We start from the raw sequence: 27312 nt of genomic DNA, 5'->3' as shown, positions 1-27312 counted from the left end.
TGATTTTTCTAGTTGGGGAATTAATTAAATCTATATAGGAAGTCAAGGTAAGGCTCAATAGCTGAAATACTACTTTTAAGAAAGTGACAGAATGTAAGAGATACTATGATTAAGTCGATACTGCTCATTTGAGAGATGTGAATTGCAACTATGACTCTGTCTCTTTATATATCAACCTTAAAAGAGCAACCGTGAATAATTGCTATAATTGTCATGTTGATAAGCAAGAGGTGCTTCGAAATAGAAAAGGGCAATTCAGCATGATTAGTAGGTCAGAAGTTACCTGTTTCAAATGTAAATAAAAGATTTTTATCCTGTATTAGTATGTAAGAGTGAGATGTTCTTTATGTTTGTAAATAAATGTATTTACTCTGTAATTGGAAGAGATTTTGATACAGGTGGGTGTTAACTAGTAAAATGACTTCATAAATGTCTTCTGACAGAAGAAATAGTAATAGCACGAACAAGAAAATTTGTCTAGACTCAGGACTTCAGGCTTTTCTTTTTTCCCCCCTTACTTTATGGAGCTCATGGGTTGTGTGAGCCTTCAATAGAGTCACTTACCATAGTGATGCAATTCTGTAAGTTTGTCGGGGTAAAAAAAAAAAAATTAATTACCTTGTGTCTTGGGCGCCATCTTGTTCTATGTCTTTGGTTTTACTTTTATTTGGCGTATTTCTAAGATTAATTAGGCATTTTAAAATGCTTGATTTATTTTTTTCTTCTTTTTATTGGGCTTCACTTGTGCAAATTACAGTAGTTCCCTGGCCTTTTTTAAGTTTTGTGAATTCTCAAGATTAGAAACATCTATTTTGAACGATTCGTTGAGAATTTGTTCTTTAATCACTGTACTCTCAAATTTGTAATATACTAAAATAGGCTATCGTAGACTATCCTAAACCTATAATGAAATCTTTCTGTCAATTAAAATCTCTATTGCTTTACTTTTGAAAGGACACTGGTTTTGAGGTCCTCCCATGAGAAGTCTGTTAAGCATATTGTATTACAGGCCACTCCTGTTGGTGTTCTGTAACTTTTTAATCGCGTTGTGCAACTAGTTAGAAAGGTTGTGGGCACATTTGTCATATCTTACCTATTCACATTAGTATGACACCTATAGGAAGTAGTTAATGTTTATTGGGAGCAGGCTGTAATGGTTTAGGTGGAGTTACCATGTAAATCTTCCTTGAGGCTTTGTAGCGTCTCTTCCATATTTCACCAAATACAGACATCCTGACAGACCAACGTGTGAATCCTTATTTGTGGGTAGGTCTAGCAGCGGCTAATTATCAAAATAAGCTGCCTGATATAACGATATAATATGATATTATGATATAATATGCATGGCATTATTTGCCTACCTTTTTACCTACCTAATTTTAGAAAAAGAAGAGCGTTCTTACACTGTTATAGAAGTTTAACATCAGATTGCAAATGTGGTTTTCAGCGAGGCAAAAAAATATTTGCTTTTCAAATCCAAAAGTTTAAGCTTGCCAAAGTTCTAAGGAAGGGGAAGCATTATACAGAAATGGGTCTGAATAAAGGTGTCATTGCCTTGGTATCAAAGGCATCAAGTTCTGTGTGTTGTATTTCAGAGTTAAGTAGTGGTACGGCTTCTTGATTGCTTTGCTTTAATTAATCTGGTAATCCTCATGTGGTAATAAATTGCTCATAAGCATTTCAGAGAAGTCCTTACACTTTAGAAGTGCTAGATGCAGCTGACAACCTTAAGATGGATTCAGCAAGGTGAAATATCCTCATTAGTTTACAGTAACTAATTCGGTTGTTTACTGTTTCACTTGAGTGCGGGTTCAGAGAGGGCATGATTACCGGAGGCAACTAGTGTGTTTGTGTACCTGGTTTATGGGCATATTAAAGTTTGCTTTTTTCTTTATTTTTTTTTAAAGAGAGTTCTGCACTCAAAATACAAAACACCTCCCCTGTTGAAAATGAATAATAAAACCAAAACTCTCTTTAAGATTAGACATTTCAAAATTACTAATTGATTTTTGGAGAGTTTTGGCTGAAAACTGGTGAGACTTTAATATGAGCCTTTAACATACGTGAAATGATGTCTAATTTATTTTTACCTTTGTTAGTTTTGTTCCATGGGTTTCAGAACCTTTTCTTTCCTGAGATACAATTATTTCTACTGGTCATCAGTTACTTAAATGTCTTTTTAAGAGATGGCTTTTGACAGTGCTTTATTGGAGGAAATTTGGTTTATAATGTTTCAGTTTATCTGCTAAGGTCATATCGATACATAACATTTTGCCTTAAGTTTCCAACCCTTACTACTGATGTTGCCCCAAGTAGAAATGTTATTTATACAAAAGGCCACAGGGGGTGTTAGATCCCTGAGAACTTTCCTGTTCAGAATAAGATTTAAAGGACAGTGATCAGGTGGAGATTGTTGCACTCTTAGCACGGCCAGCAGTAACTAGTGACAGTCCTAATTCAGGGTAACACTTCAAAACTTCATCTACATAAGGGTTTTAACCCCGTTTTAAAAAAATCATTGCACCTCTTTAAATTTATGAAAACTAGAAATCAGAAGTAAATGTATTTCTGTAACTTGTTTGGTTTTTTTCTTTTCTTCTTGAGATTTATGTGAAGGTAAAACAGATCTTAATATTTAACAGGTTTTTTTCTCTTAACTCATCTTAGCTTTCCAGGTTAGTGCAGAGATTTGCTATACCATATAATTTTTTTGCTGTAGTTTTTTTCTGGCTTTTTATAGGAGCAATTGCGCATATGTTTTGGTGATGGTGGATGTTTAACCTCCCATTGGCAACTTGTAAACGGGAAACTGCAGTCATAGCTAATACAAATGGGAGATGTTGGCTTTCCTATTTTATTTTTTTTTTTTCCAGACTTGGGACGCATGTATAACCTTGTATCTCGAATCCAGGATGGCCTTGGAGAGCTGAAAAAACTTTTGGAAACCCACATTCATAATCAGGGTCTAGCTGCAATTGAGAAATGTGGAGAAGCTGCTCTAAATGCAAGTATCCCATCAAAATAAGTTTGCTGCCAGTTTTACATTAGAGGAGGGCGAATGCTTCCTGATATAATTTCCAGTTTGTTTATGTTTTCCCTCTCACTGATTTAATTTGTGAGGAGTAGGCAATTCTCAAATGTTGATAATATGCTTAAAAAAAACCCAGTCACATCACTGTGTTACTAACTCTTTGAGCTTTTGGTTGGGTGTTTTTTTTGTTTTGTTTTGTTTTGTTTTTTTTTCCTTCTGAGTTTTTGCTCTCTGTCAGGGTGTCATCGTGCTTAAAAAGCTGTCTGTGCAAATGCAACATCCTGCAAGTACAAATACACCTGAAAGTCCAGTGTTTCAAGAAGCACTATCTCCAGTGGACTGTGGTTTATTTCATCATCTTGCAGACTTCTGACTTGGATGGGACCGTGTGGAGGAAGTTTCTGTTGGTTTTAGTTTTTTGGTGAATGGTTTTATTCTGTTTGGAAAAGCATGAGAAACGTAAGAGGAAGGGATAACTGAAATGGTTGGAGAGGGCACAATATAATGAGCAGCTCAGGTCTTCTGCAACACTGTGGTCATTTAGCCGTATAATTGGCTTTCTTAATTTTATCCCATAATTGTAATTTCAGACTTAATTTTTACTGATTAGGGTTGAGTCTTGGCAACGTGAAGTTGTTTAAACCCTTTGCCAACCTTTTTGTCTGTAGACAATATGACATTTTCTAGCAGTGTCCTGGTTTGAGGCAGTAGTAACTTTACTTTTCAGTTAAGTCTCTTCTAACTACTGTCAATCTGTCCAATTAATCTGTTGCAGTTTAGACGGGGCTGGCCACTAAAAGAACAACAAGCAAAAAAAAAAAGTAATTAAGTAAAACATTGCACAAAGCAAAGTTAGGATAGACTATAGATTCTGGTAAATGCTATTTAAAATGGGGTTTAACTTTTATTTTTGACAGAGTTCATTCTAACCAGTTGGCCTCATACTCTTGAAATAGCTTCATGCTAGTAATCATTAAAGCAGTAATCTGTAATGACTGCATGGAGAATGGTAAGAACTCTCGGTTTTAGCACAGATTAAAATGTTTTACATGTGTTTAGTGTCTGTTATTCTCTTCCATAGTTTTAAGAGCGTAGCTTTTTGGCAGTGTTGATCTCTTATGAATCATGACGTAAGTTCAGGAATCTTCAGCTTCATTTGTAGAAATCACCTCAAATTTTAAAGTCACGCGTGCTCTGTGGTTGACACGCTCCCCTAGTGGTCATAACTCTTGAGTTTCTCTTTACTTGGGCCTTGAAGAATTTCCCAGAAAAACGAAAACTTTTTCTTCAGGAGTTAGCTCATCTTTTAGAGGAGAGGCCTGTAATTTGTATGTATTGGTTCTTTTGACTCCAGCCATTTACAAAACTCTTCTGATCATAACACTACTTCTTGTTTCTTGACCTTTCTTTTTTGTTCCTTTTCTTTCTCCACATGTTTGTTCTTTATTTTCATAACAGCGTCTCTAGCTGTCTCTCTTGGGAACCATTTTGCCTTTTCTTCCAATATCCTTCACTCCACTGTATCGCTATTCATCATTGCCTTGTTAGCCCTCTATCGCACTTAGGCAGAATCAATCCTACCTAACTTAATTTATCTGTACTGTGTCTAAACAGGTAGTCAGCTGGGAGAATGCTTCTCAGTTTCTCTGTAGTCAGTGGAGAGAAATAGTCATACCCGCTTGACTCATCTGACCTATTTTAGGTTTTACTGCAGAATGAGTTGTGCTCTAGACTCCATTAACTATATTAACGAGACTGCTCTTCAGTCACAAGATTACTGCTTTTAGTGCTTTTCGTTAATTTTTTTTTTTTTGGAGTCTTGTAATTACTAGGTGCCTTTCTGAATGTCCTTCGAGTCCACTTGAATTTCTTGTCTGGGAAGTTCTCAGTAATCTCAGTTCTTTCTCAAGCATGGCATTAGATTGGTGGTCCCTGTAGTCTATGTCTGTCTTCAGTGGCAACAGGAAAAAATTTTTTCAAGATCCTGATAGAACCCTGCCCATCTTTTGCCATTTGTTGCCAGCATCCAGAACTTTTACAATAGGAACGTTACAGGAGTACCTCCATGCCCAACCCTTTTAGCTTTTGTTTAGGAACCTGTTGTCTGTGAGTTTGTCTAATTCATTCTTGAACATGCTGATGTTACTTGCTTCCAACAACCTCCTGCGGCAGCAAGTTCCAGAAGTTCACTACCTCGCATGTAAAAGATGTTCTTTACTTTATCTGTCTTAAACTTGTTTGCTATCCCTTTCATCAAGTGCGCAATAGTTACGAAATGTGACTTTTAGGGATTGTTCATCTTTTTGGTCATCCTCCTGATTTTGTAAACCTTGGTTATGTGCCTTTTCAAACTTCTGATCTCCAAACTGAAGACTTCTAGCCTTTTTAGTCTGTTGTATAGTAGCTGCTCTGCCTGCCTGGTGTTTTAGTTGCTCTTCACTGTTCATGCTCTGACTCCATTCCGTCTTTATTGAGATGCAGAGATCAGTAATTGCATAAAAGACTCAGTCTGTGAGCGTCATAAACTTGTTTATCAGCATTTGGTGGCCACTGGATGTTGAGCAAATAATTTTTATTGTAGGTACTAAGTTGTACCTATTGGGGATACACTTCTTACTACAAAGATTTATTCCGAGGGTTTCTTCTGTAGCAACTGCCATTTTATGATTGTCCGGCTCTCTCAGGTCTGATTCGAATTAAGCTTATGTCTTTGGAAACGTCCTTCTTGGAAATGTTTGCAATGGTTGAGTAAGTGGTTTTGTCATCTTTTGTATTATATAACGTAGTACATTCTGCACTCTGGTTGCTGTAAATGAAAGCTTGTGCTAATTTAAGTCAGTCCTGGACATAGGACATAAACTAGTCTGGATGCTATTTTGCCTTTAAAATATTTCTGATACTTTGTATGCTTTCCCCCAAAAAATTTGCTTAGGCCAGTGAGAAGCTCCATTTTGGAGGAAGCAGACAGCAGAAAGTCAACAGGTTGAAAAAAACCAATCTCTCTTTATTGCAGGATCCAAAAATGTATGTACAGACAGTGTTGGATGTCCATAAGAAATATAATGCTTTAGTCATGTCTGCATTCAACAACGATGCTGGCTTTGTGGCTGCACTAGACAAAGTAAGTATACGTAGTGGCATGCAGTGAACATTTTTTTTTTTTTCTATTCGGTGTTTTGTCTCCCAAAATTTCACTGTCTTTTGTGATTTATAGGCTTGTGGTCGATTTATAAATAATAATGCAGTGACAAAAATGGCTCAATCCTCCAGTAAATCCCCAGAGCTACTGGCACGATACTGTGACTCTTTACTAAAGAAAAGGTACGTCTTCAAAGACAAATTAATATTTCAGGTTGGCTTTTGTTTTAAAAGGTTTTAGCACATGGAGTTTTATACTGTGTCTTCAGCAACAGAACTTAATGTTTCAAGAACAATTAATTATACCAAATTCTGAAAACAAAAATTTCAGTAGGACCATTCCTAAAGATTATATGGAGTTTACTTTTCTTTTTTTAAAGAAGAGGGGGGAAATAATAAATGATCTACGACCTTTCTTTCCTTGTAGAAAACTGAGTTCTGTTTTTTTAATAAAACAGAAGGGGGTTTTTAGTTTGGTTCCCGCCCTCCCCCCCGCAAGTTTAGTTTTGTTACACGTTGTAAAGAAGAGACGCACATTCGCTTTTTCCATTAAAAGTCTTGCTTTCCTCCTGTTGGTTTCTCTATATCTTCTTCCATCTGGGCAGAGATAGAGGAGGACCAAAGCTGCTTTCTAACCTCTCGTGGTTCATAATTTTAATTAAGGTATTTGGCTTCAAATGATTCAGCAACTCATGCGTTGAGTTGGTATCAGTTCAGTTCATACTGGATTGGTGTCAGTTTTGTCACTGGCAACTTTTTGTAGCTGTTTTGAGGGAGGGAAAACCCACCACCAATGAACCCAAAACCAGAAGAACTTGCCCACCTTTCCCTTCCCCATCCCCTCCTCCCTTCAGCAAAGGATTTCTTTTCCCCTTTATAAATACTAGCTTTCTGCAGGGTAGATGTGGGGTATGCCTGATGGACAACCATGATACGGAGGAAAACAATGTGGTGCCACCTGAGCTCTCAGCCAGTCAAGACCCAGCTCTCTGAGCCGTTTTCTTTTCACGGTACTATCTAAGATAAGAAATGAAGATAGCATTGAGCAGCAGAAAGAAGGCAGGAAGAAAGAGATCTGTGTTTAAGCCTGTAAATCCAGAGAAGTGTCATGCTATCAGGAAGTCCTGAGCAATTCATGGTCCAGGACTTCAACCTATTGTTTAAAATCTTCAGAATTGCTTACATGTGGAATAGCGAAGAGAAGTGTTCATTTCATTACAAGTTTTCCTCTCTAAAAAGTCTTTGATCCCCAGACTACTCAATCTGTGTTCCTTATCTATGATATTTCTATATACGCCTATACGTTGTTTTATTCAGCGGTTTTGGGACTCATTAAAAATATACTTCTTTAATTGCAGCTCAAAGAATCCAGAAGAAGCAGAATTGGAAGATACACTCAATCAAGTGGTAAGATGTCTATAAATGCAGTTCTCTTCTGTGTAAGCTTTATAACAAGTTAGTAATACTCGATTGTCAGATGAGAGAAAACCTTTTCCTTAGTATGTTTGATTTCATTACTTAATATTTCAGTAATAATCTTCATCTCTTTGTGGCTTGTTGTGTTTTTTTTATTTAAAAAAAAGAAGCCGTTTACAGCAGATTTAAAGAGGCTAAATGGAATTTATGCTTTACTTCATTTTTATAGACACGTATAATATATATAATTTCTGCGTTATATTTTTATATAATTACACACATGCACTACGTATTTGTATTTATTCATATGTAAGGCTGGACGTGTGGAATATACAGTTAATGTGTTTAAAATAGTATCCACATTTGAAACAAACACATGCCACCACACTCCCCTCCCCGCCCCCAGCCCCCAAACAAGACACCCTGCCTTTAAAAATTTAAGTGCAAAGGAAGTAGCTACTGCTTTTTCAGGTAGCTTTTTTCAAGACAAATGCTTAAATATTTGTTTTTTACAAATTATCTTGGCTTTTCCAGATGGTTGTCTTCAAGTACATTGAGGATAAAGACGTGTTTCAAAAATTCTATGCTAAAATGCTGGCAAAAAGACTTGTACATCAGAACAGCGCTAGTGACGATGCTGAGGCAAGCATGATCTCTAAGCTAAAAGTGAGTATTCCGTGACTGTCCCATGATCTACCCTATTGTAGGTCTTCAGGCTGCCTTGGAAAGTATGTCCTTTCGTGTCGTTATTTTACATACAGTAGAAAAATAACCTAGGTTGTCTTCTTTTTTTTTTTTTTTTTTTTTTTTTTTTAAAGCCTCCTAGGAGCACGTAGCGCGTGTCTGTCAGATGGAGCTGAGATGGAGTTAAGCTTAATTATTCTTATCCAAATGAATGACATGGATATAATTATCCAAGGGAATGACTGCTGAGAATTTGCTTAATTTCATTAACCCTCGTTCATTCAGGGTCAAGCAAAATATGATCTAATACTTTGTCAGTAGTCTGTTTCATTGTGTGTTTTGTTTCATTTTTAAACAAAATTTTCTTTAGTTTTTGATGGCAGTTAAAGAGCACGTCTAGCTGGCATCGGTACTTTGAGTAAGGGAAATACTGAATGTCGTGCATCTTTTAAGAAAATAGGCTCCAATACTTTGTTCTCATTCTGCAATGATCAAAAATGTGTCTTGCTGACGTATCTCTGCTTTTAAAATGCAGCAAGCTTGTGGTTTTGAGTATACCTCCAAGCTGCAGCGGATGTTCCAAGATATTGGTGTAAGCAAGGACTTGAATGAGCAATTTAAAAAGCACCTGACCAATTCAGAACCGTTAGATTGTAAGTAATGCATTTACCTAAGTTACTCTTGAGTAGTTTAGCTTACTCTTATTTCTACAGAGCTAACTGCACGAGGGAAATATTTGATTTAGACACCGTACTCTCACAACTTAGAGGTAGTATTATTTTGACCGAGATAGTTAGGATTTTTAAATTAGTCTTTTAGGTCTGTACTTTGTCTTCTAATAGTACTTCATATCTTCTGTTATGGGTAGCCTCCTCCTGATTTTTGCAGCTCATGCTTAGGTATGTAATTAAAACAAGTTGGCTCCTGTCTCTTTCTTTCTTTTTTTAAATTGGACAGATGTTGTTCTTTTAAACATTTTCAATTTTGTGCACAACATGGCTTAAGTTCGTACTTGTGTAAAAGTATTAAAGAAAAAAGGATGTTGTGTTTTCGGTTGTTAGACAGCCCTGTCACATTCTATTTTTTTTTTATAAAGAAATTTTTTAATTGAAGAATGTTGAAACAAATTCTTTAAAGAATTGATAGTTATTTCTTGGATTACAATTTCGAGTTGTGTATTGTCAGGCTTAAATTTTACTTAGTTTTTGTATTATTCTTACTGACTTGCCCAAAACGCTTTACAAGTATGAATGTGAAATGTTTATTCTTGCAGTTGTGTACTGTGGAGTGATGAGTTTGTTACACGTAAAAATGAACATTTACAACTTTTACATTTGCATGTTAAAAGAGAAATCCGTTGTGGGGATAGAAACAGGGTAATAACTTCTACAAATGAGAGAAAATTGAGCGGCTGTCATAGCAAATCTAAAGCTCTCCAACTGCAGCAACATCTTGTATGAATTCCTTTGTTTTATGGTCTGAATGCTAAAAAAATACATTGCTTAATGATTTTCTACCACATTAGTTTGGCCGAGGCAGAATCACTTCTCGTTTGTGTTAAGAGGGGGTTTGGGAGCAAGGGGGATAATGCGGCTCAGCCTCTTCACCTCTCTTCCAGTGGATTTCAGCATCCAGGTGCTGAGTTCTGGATCATGGCCGTTCCAGCAGTCCTGCACGTTTGCTCTGCCGTCTGAGGTGAGGCGCTTGTGCTTCCTTCGCCCGAACGTGGAATGATCATGTGCTTTTATGAGGCTGGTGTCTCCTCCTGTTGTGTTGTGTGCCAGAGAGGACGGGAAGTGTCTCTGTGGCGTTTGCCTATTTGTCTGGAGGATATTTGAAACAAGATGACGGATTAAGGTAGTAGGAGGGAACCGTGTGAAATATGTAACTGTTTTCTGCTATGGGAAGACGCTGGTTAGTGAATCTTTCTTCAAAACATTCAACAGTAACTAAAGTAAATCTTTGTTTATAGTGTAGTTTTCTGTGTATACTTTTATTTGAGAAACTTTTTCTTGCCATTGCTTTGGCTCTGTCTGTTACAATCTTTAGCCACTACAATCATTAGTTTTCTGTTGAGTGCTTAGCCAGAATTGACAAGGCATGAATCCTTAGCATGAGAAATAAGTTTAACTGCTGGTACCTGGAGGATCAAGGTGGTTAAAAGAAATGGCCTTTCTAGCCTTGCTTAACGTATTCTACAAGGAAGAATGGAACTTAGATGCTTGTTTAGGTTTGTATTGTTGATGACACGTCCAAGGGGAAACTCATAACAAAGGGAAATTTTCATCCCGTCTGAAGTATTTGAATACTTTGGATTTCTGTTTGTCTCATTTGGCCAACATGGCACTTGAGAGGGATCAGATTTGATTCTCCTGTGCTGGTTCCAGAGCATGTTCCAGTAGTGGTAAATGAAGGTAAATAATATTCTTTATTTATTGTTGTTGTCTTTATACAGTTAGAACGGAGCTATCAGAGATTTACTGCATTTTATGCCAGTCGTCATAGTGGAAGAAAATTAACATGGTTGTATCAGCTGTCCAAAGGGGAACTGGTTACCAACTGTTTCAAAAACAGATACACATTACAGGTAAGGGTAACATCCTGCCGATAGAAACACCTGGTGATGATTTGCATTCAGAAGACTGGATGCAGCTGAGCGTTTAAAAGTCACGCGTCCATGCTCTGCTCCGCTGCTCTTACGTTATCTGTATGAGCTGCTCAGCCTCTTTACTCCTTGTTTGGAGAAAATTGCTTTTCCTTATGTTAAAGGACTGTCGTGCAGATAAATGTGTTTAAAACGGTGAAGTGTGTAGATGTTGAAGTAGTTAGTAGAATTCATGTGAATACCTGTGCCCGCGCACAAACTAATTTTAATAGGTAATACAGTGAATTGAACTTTATTTTATTTGTATGTCAAAATATTCATTAGCAGTATGTCGAGATGTATCATAATTAAGTATTTTAAGTCATTCAGTTCCCTAATTGGGGGGGGCGTGCGTTCATATGTACAGATACATGTGTCGCCGCCATTTGCGATGCTCACATGCGTTCGTTAGCTTTATTCCCGTGAATAACGCTACTGCCTTTAAATAAAGCAAAGCACAGGTGCAAGACTTGATGGCTGCAGATCTGTGCATTACTCAAGTGAACATAAATGTTAGCCATCCCCCCCCGCCCCCAGATGGCTGTTGGTGTTATGATAAATGTTGGATTTATTTACTGTAATGACACTGAAGATCTATGCTTAAAAGAAAATTGACTTAGAAAAGGGGATACATTACTTATGGTTTAAACAGGTGTTGAACCGCCTTATGTGAGACAACTGCGACCTCTCTGCGTAAGATCTCATGCTGCTTATACGGCTTATGTCTGCTTTCTCTCAAAAAGTAGACAGAGGAGAGGAGCTCACAACAGTGAGAAGAAACAAGATAATCTCAGACTTTGAACTTGTCATCAACGTGTGTTAACCCTGTGGTGATAGACGTGAATAAGCCGCTGATAGCTGCCGTGTTTATCAACTTGGTTTCATTATTCTGCTGGAGTTGGGAGGGTTGTGAGGATGAAGTCAGTAGGCTGTGTAGGTTTTAATGAAGATTAAATGGGTAAGAGTCAGGGAGTGACGGAGGAAAATAATTTAGAATTATTTAGCAAGTAGAAAGATAAGGCTTTGACACCAGAGTAGAAGATATGATGAAGTGTCTGCAGCTAGTTAAATGATCATAATCTTGGGGTTTGTGTTTAGATAATCCTTGAAGGTAGAGTTCTGGTCATATAAGTAACATCAGATTTTTCTGTATTTTGTAATGAATCACACTAGTTGGCCGTTCTCTGTTGTCCAAATATTCCAGTATATGTGTTTAACTGGTGAATTTCAGGCCGTTCAAAATCGGAAAGTATGTTTGTTCGTTCTCATTTTCTGATCCCCCCCCTCCATTCTCTTTTTTTTGGATCTGTTAGGCATCCACATTCCAGATGGCGATTTTACTGCAGTACAACACAGAAGATGCCTATACCGTGCAGCAGCTGACAGACAGCACTCAAATAAAAATGGTAGTGACTTTGCACATTTTACCACACTCTTGTGAACCAGTCTTTTGGTCTTCAGGGCTTTTCCAGCTGTCGGAAGAAATTGGGATTAGACATGCTTGAAGGCAGAGTCGGTTTCTGTCCTGAAGGAGACAGATGTGCTCTGTTCTTGGTCAACTTGTTTGCCTGCTTCGCTTTCTTGTAATCGTAACTGCCCAGTCATCTGATGAATCTTAGCGTGCATGTACTCCTGTTCATGACTAGTGAATTGCCTAGCTTCCTGCTGAGCCGCGGTAGTAAGTTTTCAGTGTTTCACTGCGTACACTTTAATATTAAAAGACAACATTCTAGGAAAAACACCATTTTCCCTAAATGATTGATCTGCGCATCCATTCTTCTTTACATCTCCAGGCTTATATACATGAACGTAGTGAAATCTGCAGTCTCATTGGCTCACTCCCTCTCATGGAAAAGGTTCTCGCCTTTTCTTTCCAAGTAGATTTTACGGCCCACAGTTCATTTGGCGTCTGTCCTTTACTAGAAAGTTTGAATCAAGTCTGCTGTGACTTCTGGAAAATTAGGCAGTTCCTAGTCAGTGAGATCTGTACTTACAGAAATGCCTATCTAGAAAGTTACTGCTGATGATGGTTTACGGCAAACCCAGAAGTCTTATGGGGTTGCCATTTATTATAGATGCATACATGCATTTATTTATTTATTTACGTAAAATTAATACTTGGCACAAATCATGGTTGGACCAGACGAAAACTCTTTCTAGAGCTAAAACTGAACCGCACGAAACCCGGATTTCCACTGTGGTAAAATTGCGGCTTTGTGGGCCTGCCCAGAACGTTGACAGTAGTGTAGCCATCTGGGTGACCAACTAGCGACGGTAACCAGAACAGATCCCTGGTGTAAGCAAGAAAAAAAAAAAGGTTTAAGCTTGCAATGGTATCTGTATTTGCATGGTATGGGAAAAATGATTTCTTACACTTAAAAATCTGCTTGCAAATTAGCTCCTAAAACAGCAACTGGAAAGATCAGTGGCTTGGAATTAGTCTTTCGAAAGAACTTGATAGCATTTGACTGACCGCAAGGGGAATATGTCTTAGCACCCAAGAAGGGCCTCGTTACATTTTATTTCTGTAAACTCCATTTTCACCGTGCTTTTTTTCCCCACTTATTTTGCAATGTTCTGCAAAATATGTCAAAATATGTGTATTCTCGTTGAAGTATTTCAAGTTAGAGAAAGGTGCTGTCTGTCTGCGCTGATAATATTTTCTGTAATTTTGTAGGATATCTTGGCACAAGTTCTACAGATACTGTTGAAATCAAAATTGCTTGTAAGTACTCTTGCTTTTTTATGGCCCGCGTCACATTCCGCAAAATGTATTAACGAATATTTATTTGTTTGTTTATTTTATTTATTGCAGGTTTTGGAAGATGAAAACGCGAATGTTGATGAGGTGGAGTTAAAACCGGACACCTTAATAAAACTGTATCTTGGTTATAAAAAGTAAGGAAAAACTTCAGCAGCGCACATCATTGGTGCATAACGGGTAGCATCCTCCTTCTCTGCTTTCGAAATTTTGGTTAAAACCTAAAACTCCAGGGTTCGAGTACCAATTCAACTATAGATCCCAATGTGTACCATCTTTAAAGGGGAGGGTTGGCTGCTGTCACAGGAGAGGGTGGGGTGGGTAAGATTTCAGCTATCTGACTTCGACTTTGTCATAAAGTCTGTCAAGGCCCGGACGTATTTGCATTTGTCCGTTTTGTTCCTTGATTCTTGTCTAATTCTTATATAACTTACTTCTGGTAAGAAATGGTGCTGGGTTTCACTGAGGTTGCAGTGCATGGCCTGCACGCGCTCAGCAAAATACATTATATTTTATATGGTTACAGTAGTGTACGGTGGCCAGCGAAGGTCAAAGTCTTAAATGTTTATCCGCTAGAGATAACGTGAGAAGATCGGCAGGCTCATTCTAGACGTTCGGAATGTACAGTGATTTGAAAACTTAATAAACATGATTTTCAGTAGGTTTTATTACCTACTTTAACCAGTGTTGCTTTCAACGTTTGCGTATTTTAAGCTGTTCACAGGAGCGTGGTGACTATCACGCTTACCAGGGCATAGATGTAAATTCAGTGAGGAGTTCGGTATTGCCTTGAAGATAAACTGTTTCTTTCACTTGAGACCTTAAAACCTTTCCTTGTACCTCACTCTTTATCTGCTTTCTTCCCTTCTTGACCAATAATTCAAGGTTTGAGAATTTGCGGTCAGTTACGTTAATGCGGTGATGGAAACAGCTCAGCGTTGCCGCACTGCGTGGCTCGGTGGCTCCCGATTTATGACGCACAAGACTATTCTAAATAAATACCAGATTTATTATCTCTCCACCGCAGCATTTCCCCGTGCAGCCAACACAGGGCCGAGCGCTGCCTGGTGCCGAGGCTCCTTCCCCACTGCGGCGCCGCACCTTGTCTTGAGAGCGGTCGCGTGTGGTGCTGGTGGTGGCGGTGGGCTCGCCCTAGCACAGCCGAGGGCACTGGAGAGCGTGTGAAAGAAAGGCAGAATTCCGTTTTACGGAACAAATCCAAATGGATTTCATCACATTGTGGTCAGAAGCAAGTCTGTAAATCAGAAAAGTGGTTCCGTTTCCCTGACTTACTTTGTCCCATTCATTGACTGGGAGCTTCTTGCTAAACATTAGAAATGCGTCAAATAGGGTGTAGTTGTGCAGCGCTAATTTGTACACATCACTAGGTTGGATTCAGAAAGTCACGAAATACACAAACCACCAAAAAGGTATTTTGGTTTGGGGTTTTATTTAATTTTTTTTTTTTTTAAACTTGAATAAGATTGTCTGAAATTTTCAGAAGTGCCACCAAAGTCCCTTTTGTTGTAAAGTAATCGTGGTGGTGTGGCTGTTATTTTGGAGTTGGGTTTTGTTCGGGGTTTAGGGAGGGGTTTTTGTTTGTTTGATTGTGTTTTTTAAACAGACTAATTGTTTTGTTAACTTCTGCTTTTCTTTACAGCAAAAAATTAAGGGTAAACATCAATGTGCCAATGAAGACTGAACAGAAGCAGGAGCAAGAAACTACACACAAAAACATAGAGGAAGATAGGAAACTACTGATTCAGGTGACTTGTATTGCAGAGCGCTGCCGCGCTATGAGCTTAGAATTACATTTTGGTAATCCTTTAGTGAAGCTCACTGTGGGGGCTATCTTTAATTTTCATTAAAAGACAACACGCCATTGCAGTGTACTGCGTCGGAGCTAAAAATATATTTACAACACTCTTAAAGGCGATTGGAGTCTGCAACAGAAAACGGAGAAAGGCCTGATAGGACGCTGTTCTTCACGTTTGTTCTGGCATCGTGTTGATGAGTGTTTGGGTTCCGTGGAGGCACACGCTCACCAGACCTCTGTCCTGGGTGAAAACTAGTGAAACCCTAAGCAGTATCAACTTAACAGTGGTTTTCTGTCAGGTCACTTGGAGAAGCCACTTGAGGAGCAAAGGGGCAGGGGAGGGAACTACAACTGTTCTACTAAGAGCGTGTCACAGTAAAATATACAAAGGCGGCTTTCTGTTACAGAAGTAGTTTCGTGTTGCTCTTGGTACGGGTTGGCACTGTCGTGATGACTGACCATAAGCAGAGTAGTTCTTAAAATTCGGGTGTCAAACCCACTTCTGATGGCTGTATGCTATGTAGAATCCGAGTTCTTAAAGTCCGGGTGAGTCGTGGACGTGTGTAGGCACGCTTCTCCCCATCTGGTACTCAGGTTCGCTGTCATGGTGCTCCTGCGCTAGCAGACATGATCTGCCGGGGAATTAAAATGGCTTTATCCAGAAGGATAAGTTGTTTGCTCCTAAGCACACCTTTCCCACTTTGCTGCGCAGGCTGCTATTGTGAGAATCATGAAAATGAGGAAGGTTCTAAAACACCAGCAACTGCTTGGAGAAGTGCTAACACAGCTGTCCTCAAGGTTCAAGCCGCGAGTTCCAGTAATTAAGGTATGTGAGAGCCGCACCTCTGAACCTGGATTGCAGGTGAGGAGGATATAGGTAGACAAAATACATGCTTCTGAAATAGAAAGGGAAGCTAAGGAGATGGGATGGGTAAGGACAGATTTTTGGAGTTGTAAATACATAGGAAATATTTTAACCAGAAATACTGGATTTCTCCTGGTAATACGCATGTTTTACGTTGTTGGCAGTGGGTAAAATAGTAGCTCGATTGAGTCTTTTGATGTGAGGGCCACCTTACGGCAGCCTCTACTCCACGCTGCCCTCCTGTTCCTGCTCTCCTAGTTGTGGGAGTACCACTGCTTGTGGGCCGCTCAATAGAACAGTTGCCTGATCTCTTCTGGAGTAAAAATGTTGGGGAGGGGGACGTTGTATTTAATTATGGTTTCCTCATGGGTTTGTTCAGTGGTCCCACCAATGGTTTCTGCACCCCACAACTGAGGGGATAGGTGGGGCAAAAAACAGGCAGTGGAGAGCAGTTGCATAAACTGGCACCAGTGCCGGAGGAGATGCACCCAGTCACCTCCTGAAGCAGTTACCACAACCGCTATTTTTAGTAACATTGCAGTAAGCGCTCTGTGTTTCGCTTTAACTCTTTATTTGCTGTCCTACTATCAAGTTGCTCAGCATACTGATGATCGGTTAGTTGATCTCCCAGTCACTACCGCGGAATGGCATCAAGCAAGCAAATTCAGTTCAGTGGATTAGCGAAGTCCTCTGCTTGGATGTGGTCAGAGGTTGGAGTGCGAACTGCCACGGCTTGTGCCTTCTGCCTACTCCTGTCCTCTACTTGGCATGGAACTCAGTGGCCAAAATCATTGAAAGAGTAGAGAGACTTGCTTTGCTTAAAAGCACAAGAAGGACGTGGGCCTGTTGGAACGGGTCCAGAGGAGCCACAAAGATGATCAGAGGGCTGGAGCACCTCTCCTATGAGAACAGGCTGAGAGAGTTGGGGTTGTTCAGCCTGGAGAAAAGAAGGCTCCAGGGAGACCTTATAGCGGCCTTCCAGTACCTATAGGGGGCCTACAGGAAAGATTGGGGAGGGACTCTATCTGGTAGTTTAGTGATAGGACGAGGGGTAATGTTTTTAAACTGAAAGAGGGAAGATTTAGATTAGATATTAGGAAGAAATTCTTTACTCACTGTGAGGGTGATGAGATGCTGGACCAGGTTGCCTGGAGAAGTTGTGGATGCCCCATCCCTGGAGGTGTTCAAGGCCAGGCTGGATGGGGCTTTGAGCAGCCTGATCTAGTTGGAGGTGTCCCTGCCCATGGCAGGGGGGCTGGAACTAGATGATCTTTGAGGTCCCTTCCAACCTGAACCATTCTATGAAAGTTTGTAGCAACCACAGAGCGGGCTTTTCTGCTGGTGTCCCACCACTTCTGTTTGTTTCTCCCACAGAAATGCATTGACATTCTGATTGAGAAGGAGTACTTGGAACGCGTAGATGGTGAGAAGGACACCTACAGTTACTTGGCTTAACGTTTTTATTAGCAATTACTTGACTGTGTGACACTCGGCAAATAGGTATGTGATGGAAAGAATGAAAGCAACGGAACTTCATAGCAGCCCCCCTGCTGCCATTTGGACCTCCCTTTTTAATAACTGAGACCAGGACTCCCATCAGCCAGTCTCAGATTTACATCAGAACTGCTCAGGATTGATACATTTCAAGTATGTAAATATGGACACCAATGCCATTTAACCTAATTTAAGAACAGAAAGGAATCAAACCCTTCTCCTTTAAGGGTTGCATGCTACTGCTTTTAAATCAATACATTGGCTATATGATAAACAGCTGCCATCACAGGCAGCACTTATAAATGTTGGCAGCACTTTGAGAGCGAGTCTGAATGGACCCATGTGTAATCTGCTATGAAAAACCATTTGTATAGTGTGTTTCATTTTTTAATGTGTGATAAATAAAAAAAAAATTTAAAAGATTTCTGTACAAGTTGCATTTGGTTTTATTGTTTTAAGTTTCATGACTTATCTTTCTAAATGTAAATAAAAAGGTATAATGGTTATGAAAGCTATAGAAATTCGTTTTGCTTTTCTGCCTTTTCCCTGTTTTCTTGTGACTTAAGCACGTTTTGTGCTCTGAAGAAATTAAGTGCCATCATCAAGCGTGCATGTTACTTTTTTAAGAGGAAATGTCTGTGCTTTGAAAAGAAAAGAAAGTTGTGATGATTTCACAAGAATATGCAGAATAGAAAATACTTAGAATACATGTGGTAATACTTGGTCATCTGAAATTGGAGCTGCTTTTAATATTGTTCGGTACGCTATAAAATGCATCACACTTGCCTAAATGCTGCCCTGAATAAATAAGGTTTAGGATGCCCGTTTTTTTCAACTAGAACAGAAAGTTGAGTATGTTCCTAAAGGTTAATTCCCATTGAATGCAACCTGTGATGGGAATTAAAATATTTTTTGAGTGTTACTACACCTATGTCGATCATCCAGGCTTCATTCCATTCTTCTCCCAATATTTTGTGTTCATTATGTACACGTGAAATGAGTATTATCTTTCCACATGTTACAAGAGAAATGCGACCATCCCCACAGGTCTCAGTTTGGGTAATTTATATTTTCTGTTCTCGGTGGTGAAAAGAACCTAACTTCTGCAGCCAAACCCTTTTTTTTTCCCCTTAGAATTTGTGATTTGTTTTTCAGTGTTTGTTCTGGCGCGAAGAAAAGGGAGCCAGGTTTTGTGTTCATACTGGGTTTTTTTTGCTGAGGGAAACTAATTTTTCATGGTTACAATTGAGCTCTGACCCACAAAAATGGCTGGTTTAAAAAAAAAAAAAAAATTATGGAGCAGTATTGGATGTGATCCAAACTGGTTTGGAAAATGGGGGGAAAGTCTCATCCCCACTTGAGATACTGCATACTTGCTATTCCTATTCTGAAAGAGCTTTAATTGCACTAAAGAGGGCTGGCATGGGTAATAGAAGCATCTTGCTGTTCAATTTTCAAATTGCTTTTTGAAATTTAGAGGAAAGGAGCTTGTGATGCCTCCTGCGCTGCCTTTTTTTGGTTTTAGATGCTGTTTTGTGCTTTGTTTTTGTAACTCCTCCTTGCAGAAAGTTCAGTGCTGGTAGATTTTTGTAGCAGGCCGTAAGGGTGGTATGGTGACAGAAGCAAGGCTGAACGATATTGATGTGCAGAAGGCCAGGAATAACCTGCTCTGAGCTGCCTCTCAAAGCCCAGCCTTAGCCCATTGCTGGTTAAAGCGGCGTTGCTTTGTGCACTTTGTATGCTGGCTCCTGCAGAGCTCTATTTTTAAAAGCCATCTGCTGTCAGTCCAGCTTCAGATGAGAGCCATGCTTTACCCAAGCATGGGATAAAATAAGTTTTGACTTTTGGACTTGATTTTTTTCTCATGAGTAAGAGGAGGGGTGTGAATTCTTAGTTCTTACTCAGTCCACCACAGAGCAAGAGGACTGCCGTACTTGAGAGCGGAAGCAGGCTGCGCTGCTCAGCACCACCCCGTTGGGAGCCTCCTCCCTGCAGAAGGTACATGGTCAGGATTGACGGGATTTCTTGAAAGGGGTTTTGCCACAGCGCGTCCCTGTGCCTGCCCTCCCAGCCCAGCTGTTTTGACTAGAGCATCATGTTCTATTGAGCAGCAGGCTGCAGAGTTCACGCTCAGCTGGCAAATCAGAAATAAACCCTGTACAAGGCCCAAGAAGGAAACTAAGCTGCAATCTAAACAAGTTGGGATAAAAACATGTATATAAAAAAAAATTGTAGTAAAAAGACAGTAACTGGCATAGTGTTTGCTTACAGCTAAATAAGAGATGCAGAAGAGAAATGGAGGTGTAATTACTGTTGCATTCATTATTCAGTTTGTAGCTTCAGAGAAGCTGCAGTTGAAGGTTCCGGTTTATTGGAATACTACTGCTGCTTCCCTTATCAAATGATGCAAACGTGTCCTCCTGCTATTTCTACACTGAGTGAAAAGAGTGAAGAGAGTCATGGCACCTGCTTCAGCTAATAGGCAGGTGGAAGCAAACCTTGTACCACCAATGTCTTGAAAGCAGGCTTTGTCACAGAAATCACAGCTATGCTGTACAGTTTTGGGGTTTTTTTGGGGCAGGGGAGGAGGGTGGGGATCCTTTTCTCCTTCCATTAAATGCATCCAAAGCTGATAGACAGACCCTGTGTTAGGACTGAGGAGGTTGGACAAAAGTAGAGGAAAACTTATAAATAATTGTGCCAAGGTTAGCTGTAGGAGCAAGTGGAAGAGTTTCTAAACAGCAGCCTCACTTTAGAGAGCATGAGTGTAGGTTCATGGCAAGGGCGCATGACCAGGACCATTTCACTTAGGTGAGATGTCTCCTGCACCGTTTACCTCTTCACATTAATCTCGCATGACCTGAAGTAACAGAGAAGTAGACAACTACAAAGTTGCCCCTGCTCAGAAGTTGAAAGTCAGCATTCACATTGCTTCCTCAACTGGCTGGCACAAACTTCCCACTCAGTTCCAGTAAAAATGAAGAAGTTCAAGTATCCTTTATTCAAGGTTGAAAAATGTACCACACCACATTATTGCAAAAGTTCATAGGTACAAAACACTTTGCAGCTGGTGAGAAGGCAATAAAAAGTTGTTTTTTTTTTTTAAGTTTGTTACTATAAATTATTGTTACAGTACTTTGCAAATACAGAATTTTCAAATACAGAATTTCAAATTGCATCATTTTTATTCTTCTAAAATTGCCCACAGTACTAGAAATTCCTGAAGATAAGGCAGCTGTTTGTTTAAAAGAAGAGGTAGCTGGTGTCAAGGGATTTCCATTTCTCTTTCAATGCCCACATACTTAAGGGCATCAGCTTGGCTATATCTGAAATTAAAAAAATAAAACCAAAATAAAAACCAGTAACATGGAACATTTGGGCTGCATTCTTCTGACAATGAACAGCACCACAGCCTGAAATACTCTCAGCTTTCCCATCGTTTTCTCACCAGCTGGGGTCTTTATTCCCTGCGTGAATTTGTAGGTGCAGAACAACGCTGACCACTCAAGAACCTGCTTTTAGAGGACTTACTTAGACCAAGAGGAAACAAAATGCTAAAATTCCACACTTTTTCACCTTGAATCTCACAACGCTAAAGTTCATTTTTAAGCAGCGGAAAGCAACTGCATTTCTTAAGGTTGTCACTGGACAGCTTAGTTTTCTTCAAGTGAGGTAATTTTAGAGGGACGTACAAACACACTCTTAGCGAGCTGTTCTCTGTAGTAACACAAGAATACTTCTTGCCCATTTCTGGCACCCGTGCTGGTACCTAGGGAAGCCTACCACCCGCTAAAGTTTAATGTGCAGGTCTGTCCCTATTTGTCACTACACTTTTCTCTATACAAGCTGCTGTTCCAAGTTTGCAAAGCTCTTAGCCAGCTGCTTTCCTCAAGCCAGTCTTACCGTAGTATGTGCAAGGGGACTGCTTCGCAGGTGCTGATGCCCGAGGTTGTAAGGAGGCAGGCACAGTAATTAAATTATGAGCTGGGCAGAAATACTGAAAGCAAATCCAGTCTACGATAGGAAGAAGTTACAGAATCCATCTACCAACCTGTAGTCAAAGAACAGTTCTTCACCAGTCTGAATGGCTCTTTTAGCGAATATTCCTATTCTGTGATCGCCATTAACCATCATAACTGTTGAAAAGAAATTTAAACTTGCGTGAACACAAGTACTGATAAAATGTATATTCTAAATAAGTATCTCACAACATTTCATACATTGCTAAAAGCAAGTAAAGTCAAAACTTACCTTTTGCATAGCAGTTGGGATTTACTGAATGGTTTGCAAATCTAATTTTGTTGCCCTTGCGTGTTGCATCAACCACAAAATCTAGGGGGGGAAAAACAAAACCCACAAATGATGGATAGGTCACCTACAAACAAATTTTTGTGTTTAATATGTAGTGTGCTTGGGTTTTAGCAGCTGGAAGAGATAACTGCTCAGCGTCCCACATTGAAGAGGTGGCACCTCATCCAACGATAGTTTTGTTGTTCTTGCAAGGCTCAAAATATTCCTACTGCCCCACACTGTGTGTTCCATTTATCTCCTTCCACAGTAGCACCACCTCAGTTTCTCTATCTTTATTCCACAAGGACAGGGTCCATAAATATGCTAAGGCAACATCAACATAAACCAGCTTTTTTTCCTCCCTTCAAATATTTTCTAGCATGTCACGCTTGACACAGTGTGTATTTTTCTCTTCAAGTGGCAGTAGCCACATGCCATGTATTTGTATGTGGCTTTTTTTCCCCCGACACAAAATTACCATCATAATTTAGTGCTAATTTAAGTAACAGTAAAATTATTTCAGACAATACCTAGCAAGCCTTTTAAGTTCTTAAGGCTACTTTACTTAATGCTTGCCTGTAATTTTACTCCGTGAAATTCTACTTCAACTCATCTTGTAGAGTTGGCTTGTGTAATAGGCTCCATCGCTACTATCTATCTAGTTGACTAGCATTTAGGGGAAGAAAAAACCAAAAAAGCACTAGCTATCAATATTAGGAATCCACACGTTGCTAGGAAAAGGTTGGCAGAAGAAAAAATTTCTCCATGTCACCTGCTGCCTGCAAAAGAACAGGGCTGAACAAAATGGTGAGCATTCATATTTTATTTATGCTATTTATTTATGTGACTAATACATACCATTATTCAAGTTAAACAGAAAGCTGCACATATATTTGTCGTATACTTTTCCTCTTCTGTCTGCCTCATCCTGAGAAATAATCTGAAAGAAATAGTACTTGTAAAAGAGATCACCACCTTCCCTTTTGTAACTAGAGCAGCTTAAGGTCAAAAAGCCCAAACATCCTGAAAGAAAGTTGGTGTTTTTTATTCTCTGGGACTGAAAATATTCCCAAACATAAAGTACTGTTTTCAGCAAGCATTCTGTGCTTATCAAACAACCATGGTTTGCTCTTAGCATAAGTAAGTTCTTTCAGAGCAGAAGGAAAGCAAGATTTGCTTCTCATCCCAAAATCAAGACTGCATACCCGATCCAGGGTTTTATTACTATAGAATATGATTTAGTGAAAGCGCCTACTGAATTTCAGTACTATACTAAACGATTTTGCACAAAATTCCAGGCATGTCTGAATTGAGATTACATGTAAGATAAAAATGGCATTCCAGCCTCTCGTTCTCACAAGAACCTGTAGCAATTTTTTCGTGACATTTCAACTGTCTAGCTCCTGGGTTTGGAGTCTCTGACAGCAGTGGCTGTATACTTAGTCAATCAATCACATCTCTCGTCTAAACACGATACCAAGTTGGAGACAATCTCTTGGTCCCAGCCAACACACAGCTTCACCAATTAAGCTCATACCTAACCAGCGTTCTCCATCCTTACCTCACCACAGTATTCAGAGATGAATTCATTCTTCTGTACGGGATCTTTGATGAAAATTCCCCAGCCTGCCACATCTGAAGGTGCCAATAGCAAGTGCTGTGGGAGAGAAAAAACAAAAACTTTAGACATGCCTGGCTTGGATTTGTTCTTTGTTTTGTTTTTAATTGTATCACTTAATGAAATGTATACTGGGACTCCAGGAGAGAAGACAAACACAGATTCTTCCAATTATCAAATGCAGACTAAAAATTTACAGCGTGTGGATCAGAAGTCGTATGTGAAAGAAAAACCACGTGAAATACTTAAAAACCAATAAAAATTTTAGTTTAACCTTGAAATGAGGGTGTTACATAAAAACCTATACACTAAGGACTTCAAACTGGAAAGGTCTGCAGACAGGAGCCCACTCTGATGAGCTCAGTATTCGACTGAACTAGTCTGTCACAAGATGTTCCAAAGCAGAAGTAATCCTTGGTTTATTTCTTCATTTATAAATAAATAAATAAAAATAATAAGTAATTTATAAATAAGTAAACCTTGGTTTATTTCTTCATTTATTTAACAGAGCTAAATGGGCTTTTGAGACATCTTCGGTGGACTGTATACAAGTTTGTACATTAGGATCAACAAGTGAAGAAAGAAATAGCCAGTACCTATGGCCCGAACCAAGCTTCCGTCTGCTGATCTGCCGAGCTGTAACTTTTAAACAGCAGCCTATTTGCAAATTACAAGTGAAGCCTCAAATGGGAAAAAGGAGAGATTCTACTGCAGTGCTACACAGAAAACAGTAACTGATTGGTACATGATGAAATGCGTACAGAGCTTAACAGCGGCACGTAAGCGAGCTAATTGGAGTGACAGCTACCTCCTTTTTTGGTTTTTGGGTTTCTTTTTTTGTTTCTGTTTTCCTGATTGACAGCAAGGCGGCAAAGACATTCCATTCTCTGCCATGAAGATGTAAAACCACCTCAAAAACAAGGCAACAGGCATGTAGCTGTATAGCTATCTACATACTTTTTTGGATCCTCTCTGAATGCTGCAGTTCTTGCAAGAAACATTTTTGCTATCCCAGTGGTCGGCTGCTCCACATGTTAAACAGAGGTCAGGATCACATTCGCGTACAGCTAGGTAACATGGACACTGCTTAGTGTTGCATTGTGCTTTACAACGACATCCAGGAAACCTGTTTTGGCCTACAAAGGAACGTATGGAAAACAAAAAGAGCAAGTATGAAAAAAGTACATTGTAAAATGAAGACAGTGCAGATTACAGCATATCAGAATATTAAAAAAACCCCAACCATAGCCATTGATACCCATATAGGACATTCGGAAGTACTGTAAATTCTTTCCTTCCCTGATTTTACTTTAGTCTTCCTCAATTTTAAGTACGAAGACAATTTCTGACTTCATTCAATGGCTAATTAAGAGGGCCAAATTAAACTGAACACGTGCTCCCTTCTCACACAATTTGACACAATTTGCTGCTTCTGCAAACACTGCAGTATGGACAGACTGCTAGTACAGAGACAGATGTTGGGACAGTGACGGAAATTTATAGATAGCTTTTAAATGTTTTACTTACATTCTGAGCTGCACTGACAAAACTTCTCACAGAAGTTTTGAGCAATTACACATGGGCATGAGCTATCACAAGGCTGACGTGGATGATCACATGGCTGGTAGTTGTAAACATGATTCGATGACCCATCTGAATAAAAATAGCAACATTTTGTAAAGTTGAAAGGTGCAAACAAACAATATGCAGTTCCCTTCACTCTTTAAAGTAGAAATTCCCTTTTATTCATTTAACTAAGAAAACCCCCAAAATGAAAAAAAAACCCTCAAACCTATGATGAGCAGGGTTAAAGAAAACCCCAAAGACACCAAACGAGAACTGTAACGTTAGTTAGGCGTTTGTCACCATTAGTTCCCTGCTTCCTAGTGCATTTCATTCTTCCCATTTCTCAGCTGCTACAAGTATTCAGAGCTGAAAACTGTTTACTGTGGAAAACTGAAAAACAAAACTACAATGGTATAATTTCCTATATGAACACGTTGTAGAATAACACTGATATTGTTCAGCAAAGTAAATTTGCTCAAATACCCAAAGTATTTTTTGCTCTGGAGCAACAGTCAACTTTCAAACAGATGCGCTGGCAAAACAATACCTGGTCATTATACCACTGTGCTTTCCTAAATCAATTTTCCAGTACAGAGAATGCTGACATCTTAGAGTCAAGGAGGGACTATCAGGGACAAGGCTAGAGCTTTACCTATAGAGCAGCTAGGAGAATTTTGTGCTATATAAATTGCATTTGCTGTTAATACTCCTGGGCTTGTGTTGGGTTTGCATGTATTCATAAAAATGCTCAGGTTAGCAATCAGCAACCAAAAAGGTAAGAGAAACAAACTGATCAATTATTTACTTTGCTAGAAGTCCCAACCACTCTCAAGAAATTTACAGACAACTACTAAAATAAGTTGTTTTAAAAGAAACCCAATTGCTGCTTTTTACCACAGCTCCTATTGTTAATACTGTTTTTATCTGTGCTTCAATGAGGCCATACTGAAAAGACTGTAAATTCAGCCTCCTTCCCTTTTTATTGAATCATACAGAGCTCTTCCAGTTACATAAACCAAACAGTACCTCTTGTCCCTACGATATCCGTAATAAGAGCTTACTTTTTTTCTTTTCATTCCCCCTATAATCTCTAGCTCCCCATGGAATGTACATAATGGCCTAACATTAAAAAAAGAAAACCCAACCCAAACCCCAAAAAAACAAAATCAAAGAAGCAATAGTAGGATCTTAAAAGTTCAGGACATAAATTGAATGGAAAGATGCTAACCCTTTTTCAGCTGTATCTTTCTGCAATGAGCAGCCCACAACCTGCAAAAACACAAAACAAACACAAGAAGGTTGACAGGAACTCCTCCTGCAGTGGGCTGGGAAAGGTAGCTGTGTCTTGCACCCACACTTGACTTAAAATGGGAAAGTTTCTGGTAACATGAACACCTGTTAACGGCACACAAGTCGGAAGTGGATGCAGCAGAACCATCCTGTCCCAGTCTCTTGGACCTGACAAGACAGACGTTCTGCAGGCTGCTCCCTCCCCCTCCCCACACCATTCTCTGGTCCCAGGATTGTACGGATGAGCAGCCCCCACCCAGCCCAGGCTACAGAGATGATTAAATTCAGATGGCCTTGAAGGGAAACCTGCAAATAGGAGGCTGCTGGAGCTGCTTCCAGCAGGCAGAAGCAGCAGAAGGAAGGATACAGAATTGCAGATATGGAGGGACATGCCTAAATAGGGGAGCGAAGGTCTGTCAGCTGTTTGCTTCACAGGACTTGGCCCCAGCACCACACTGGTGGTCTCCTACAGTTCACAGCCAGGTATTACCCTTCCTCTGCTGAGCTCCAAGTATATGGCAACAGGAGACCGCTTCTGTCTGGCACAGCCACACTGAGGCGATCTCAGTATTTCTTCTGCTTGGACAGACAGTTTTGTTCTGACTGGTGGTACTGTGCTAAGCCTTTTCCCTTCTACTTCAAACTCCATACACCTTTCTCTTACATCCCTACAGTTTGTCTTCAATGTCCTCTGTCTCC

General features: G+C 39.5%; 2 protein-coding genes across 6 annotated transcripts in view; one reads left to right on the top strand and one right to left on the bottom strand.

Annotated features, from left to right (window-relative positions):
• Positions 1–18340, top strand: part of CUL1 (cullin 1) — a 54938-nt gene extending 36598 nt beyond the window's left edge. For 2 of the 3 annotated variants that reach the window (XM_054193442.1, XM_054193443.1), the window contains exons 9-22: positions 2874–3004; positions 6045–6152; positions 6246–6352; positions 7528–7576; positions 8120–8251; positions 8805–8922; positions 9888–9964; positions 10725–10856; positions 12227–12319; positions 13591–13638; positions 13729–13811; positions 15335–15440; positions 16203–16316; positions 17730–18339. In XM_054193442.1, coding sequence (XP_054049417.1) covers positions 2874–3004; positions 6045–6152; positions 6246–6352; positions 7528–7576; positions 8120–8251; positions 8805–8922; positions 9888–9964; positions 10725–10856; positions 12227–12319; positions 13591–13638; positions 13729–13811; positions 15335–15440; positions 16203–16316; positions 17730–17810 — 1379 coding nt within the window. In that variant the 3' untranslated portion in view covers positions 17811–18339. Of the gene's footprint in view, positions 1–2873; positions 3005–6044; positions 6153–6245; positions 6353–7527; positions 7577–8119; positions 8252–8804; positions 8923–9887; positions 9965–10724; positions 10857–12226; positions 12320–13590; positions 13639–13728; positions 13812–15334; positions 15441–16202; positions 16317–17729 lie in introns of all 3 variants that reach the window. The other variant, XM_054193444.1, reaches the window with a different exon arrangement.
• A 785-nt stretch (positions 18341–19125) lies between these two features.
• EZH2 (enhancer of zeste 2 polycomb repressive complex 2 subunit) overlaps positions 19126–27312 on the bottom strand; it is a 52784-nt gene continuing 44597 nt past the window's right edge. For 2 of the 3 annotated variants that reach the window (XM_054193446.1, XM_054193447.1), the window contains exons 12-19: positions 26552–26592; positions 25285–25410; positions 24715–24893; positions 23701–23796; positions 22998–23079; positions 22101–22181; positions 21901–21985; positions 19126–21175 (exon numbers count right to left, since the gene is read on the bottom strand). In XM_054193446.1, coding sequence (XP_054049421.1) covers positions 21115–21175; positions 21901–21985; positions 22101–22181; positions 22998–23079; positions 23701–23796; positions 24715–24893; positions 25285–25410; positions 26552–26592 — 751 coding nt within the window. In that variant the 3' untranslated portion in view covers positions 19126–21114. The remainder of the gene's footprint in view (positions 21176–21900; positions 21986–22100; positions 22182–22997; positions 23080–23700; positions 23797–24714; positions 24894–25284; positions 25411–26551; positions 26593–27312) is intronic. The other variant, XM_054193445.1, reaches the window with a different exon arrangement.

This window comes from Rissa tridactyla, chromosome 2 (genome assembly GCF_028500815.1).
Source record: "Rissa tridactyla isolate bRisTri1 chromosome 2, bRisTri1.patW.cur.20221130, whole genome shotgun sequence".
NCBI lineage: Eukaryota > Metazoa > Chordata > Aves > Charadriiformes > Laridae > Rissa > Rissa tridactyla.
The sequence above is the reverse complement of the archived record's forward strand: the minus strand, read 5'-3'. Positions and strand labels throughout refer to the sequence as shown.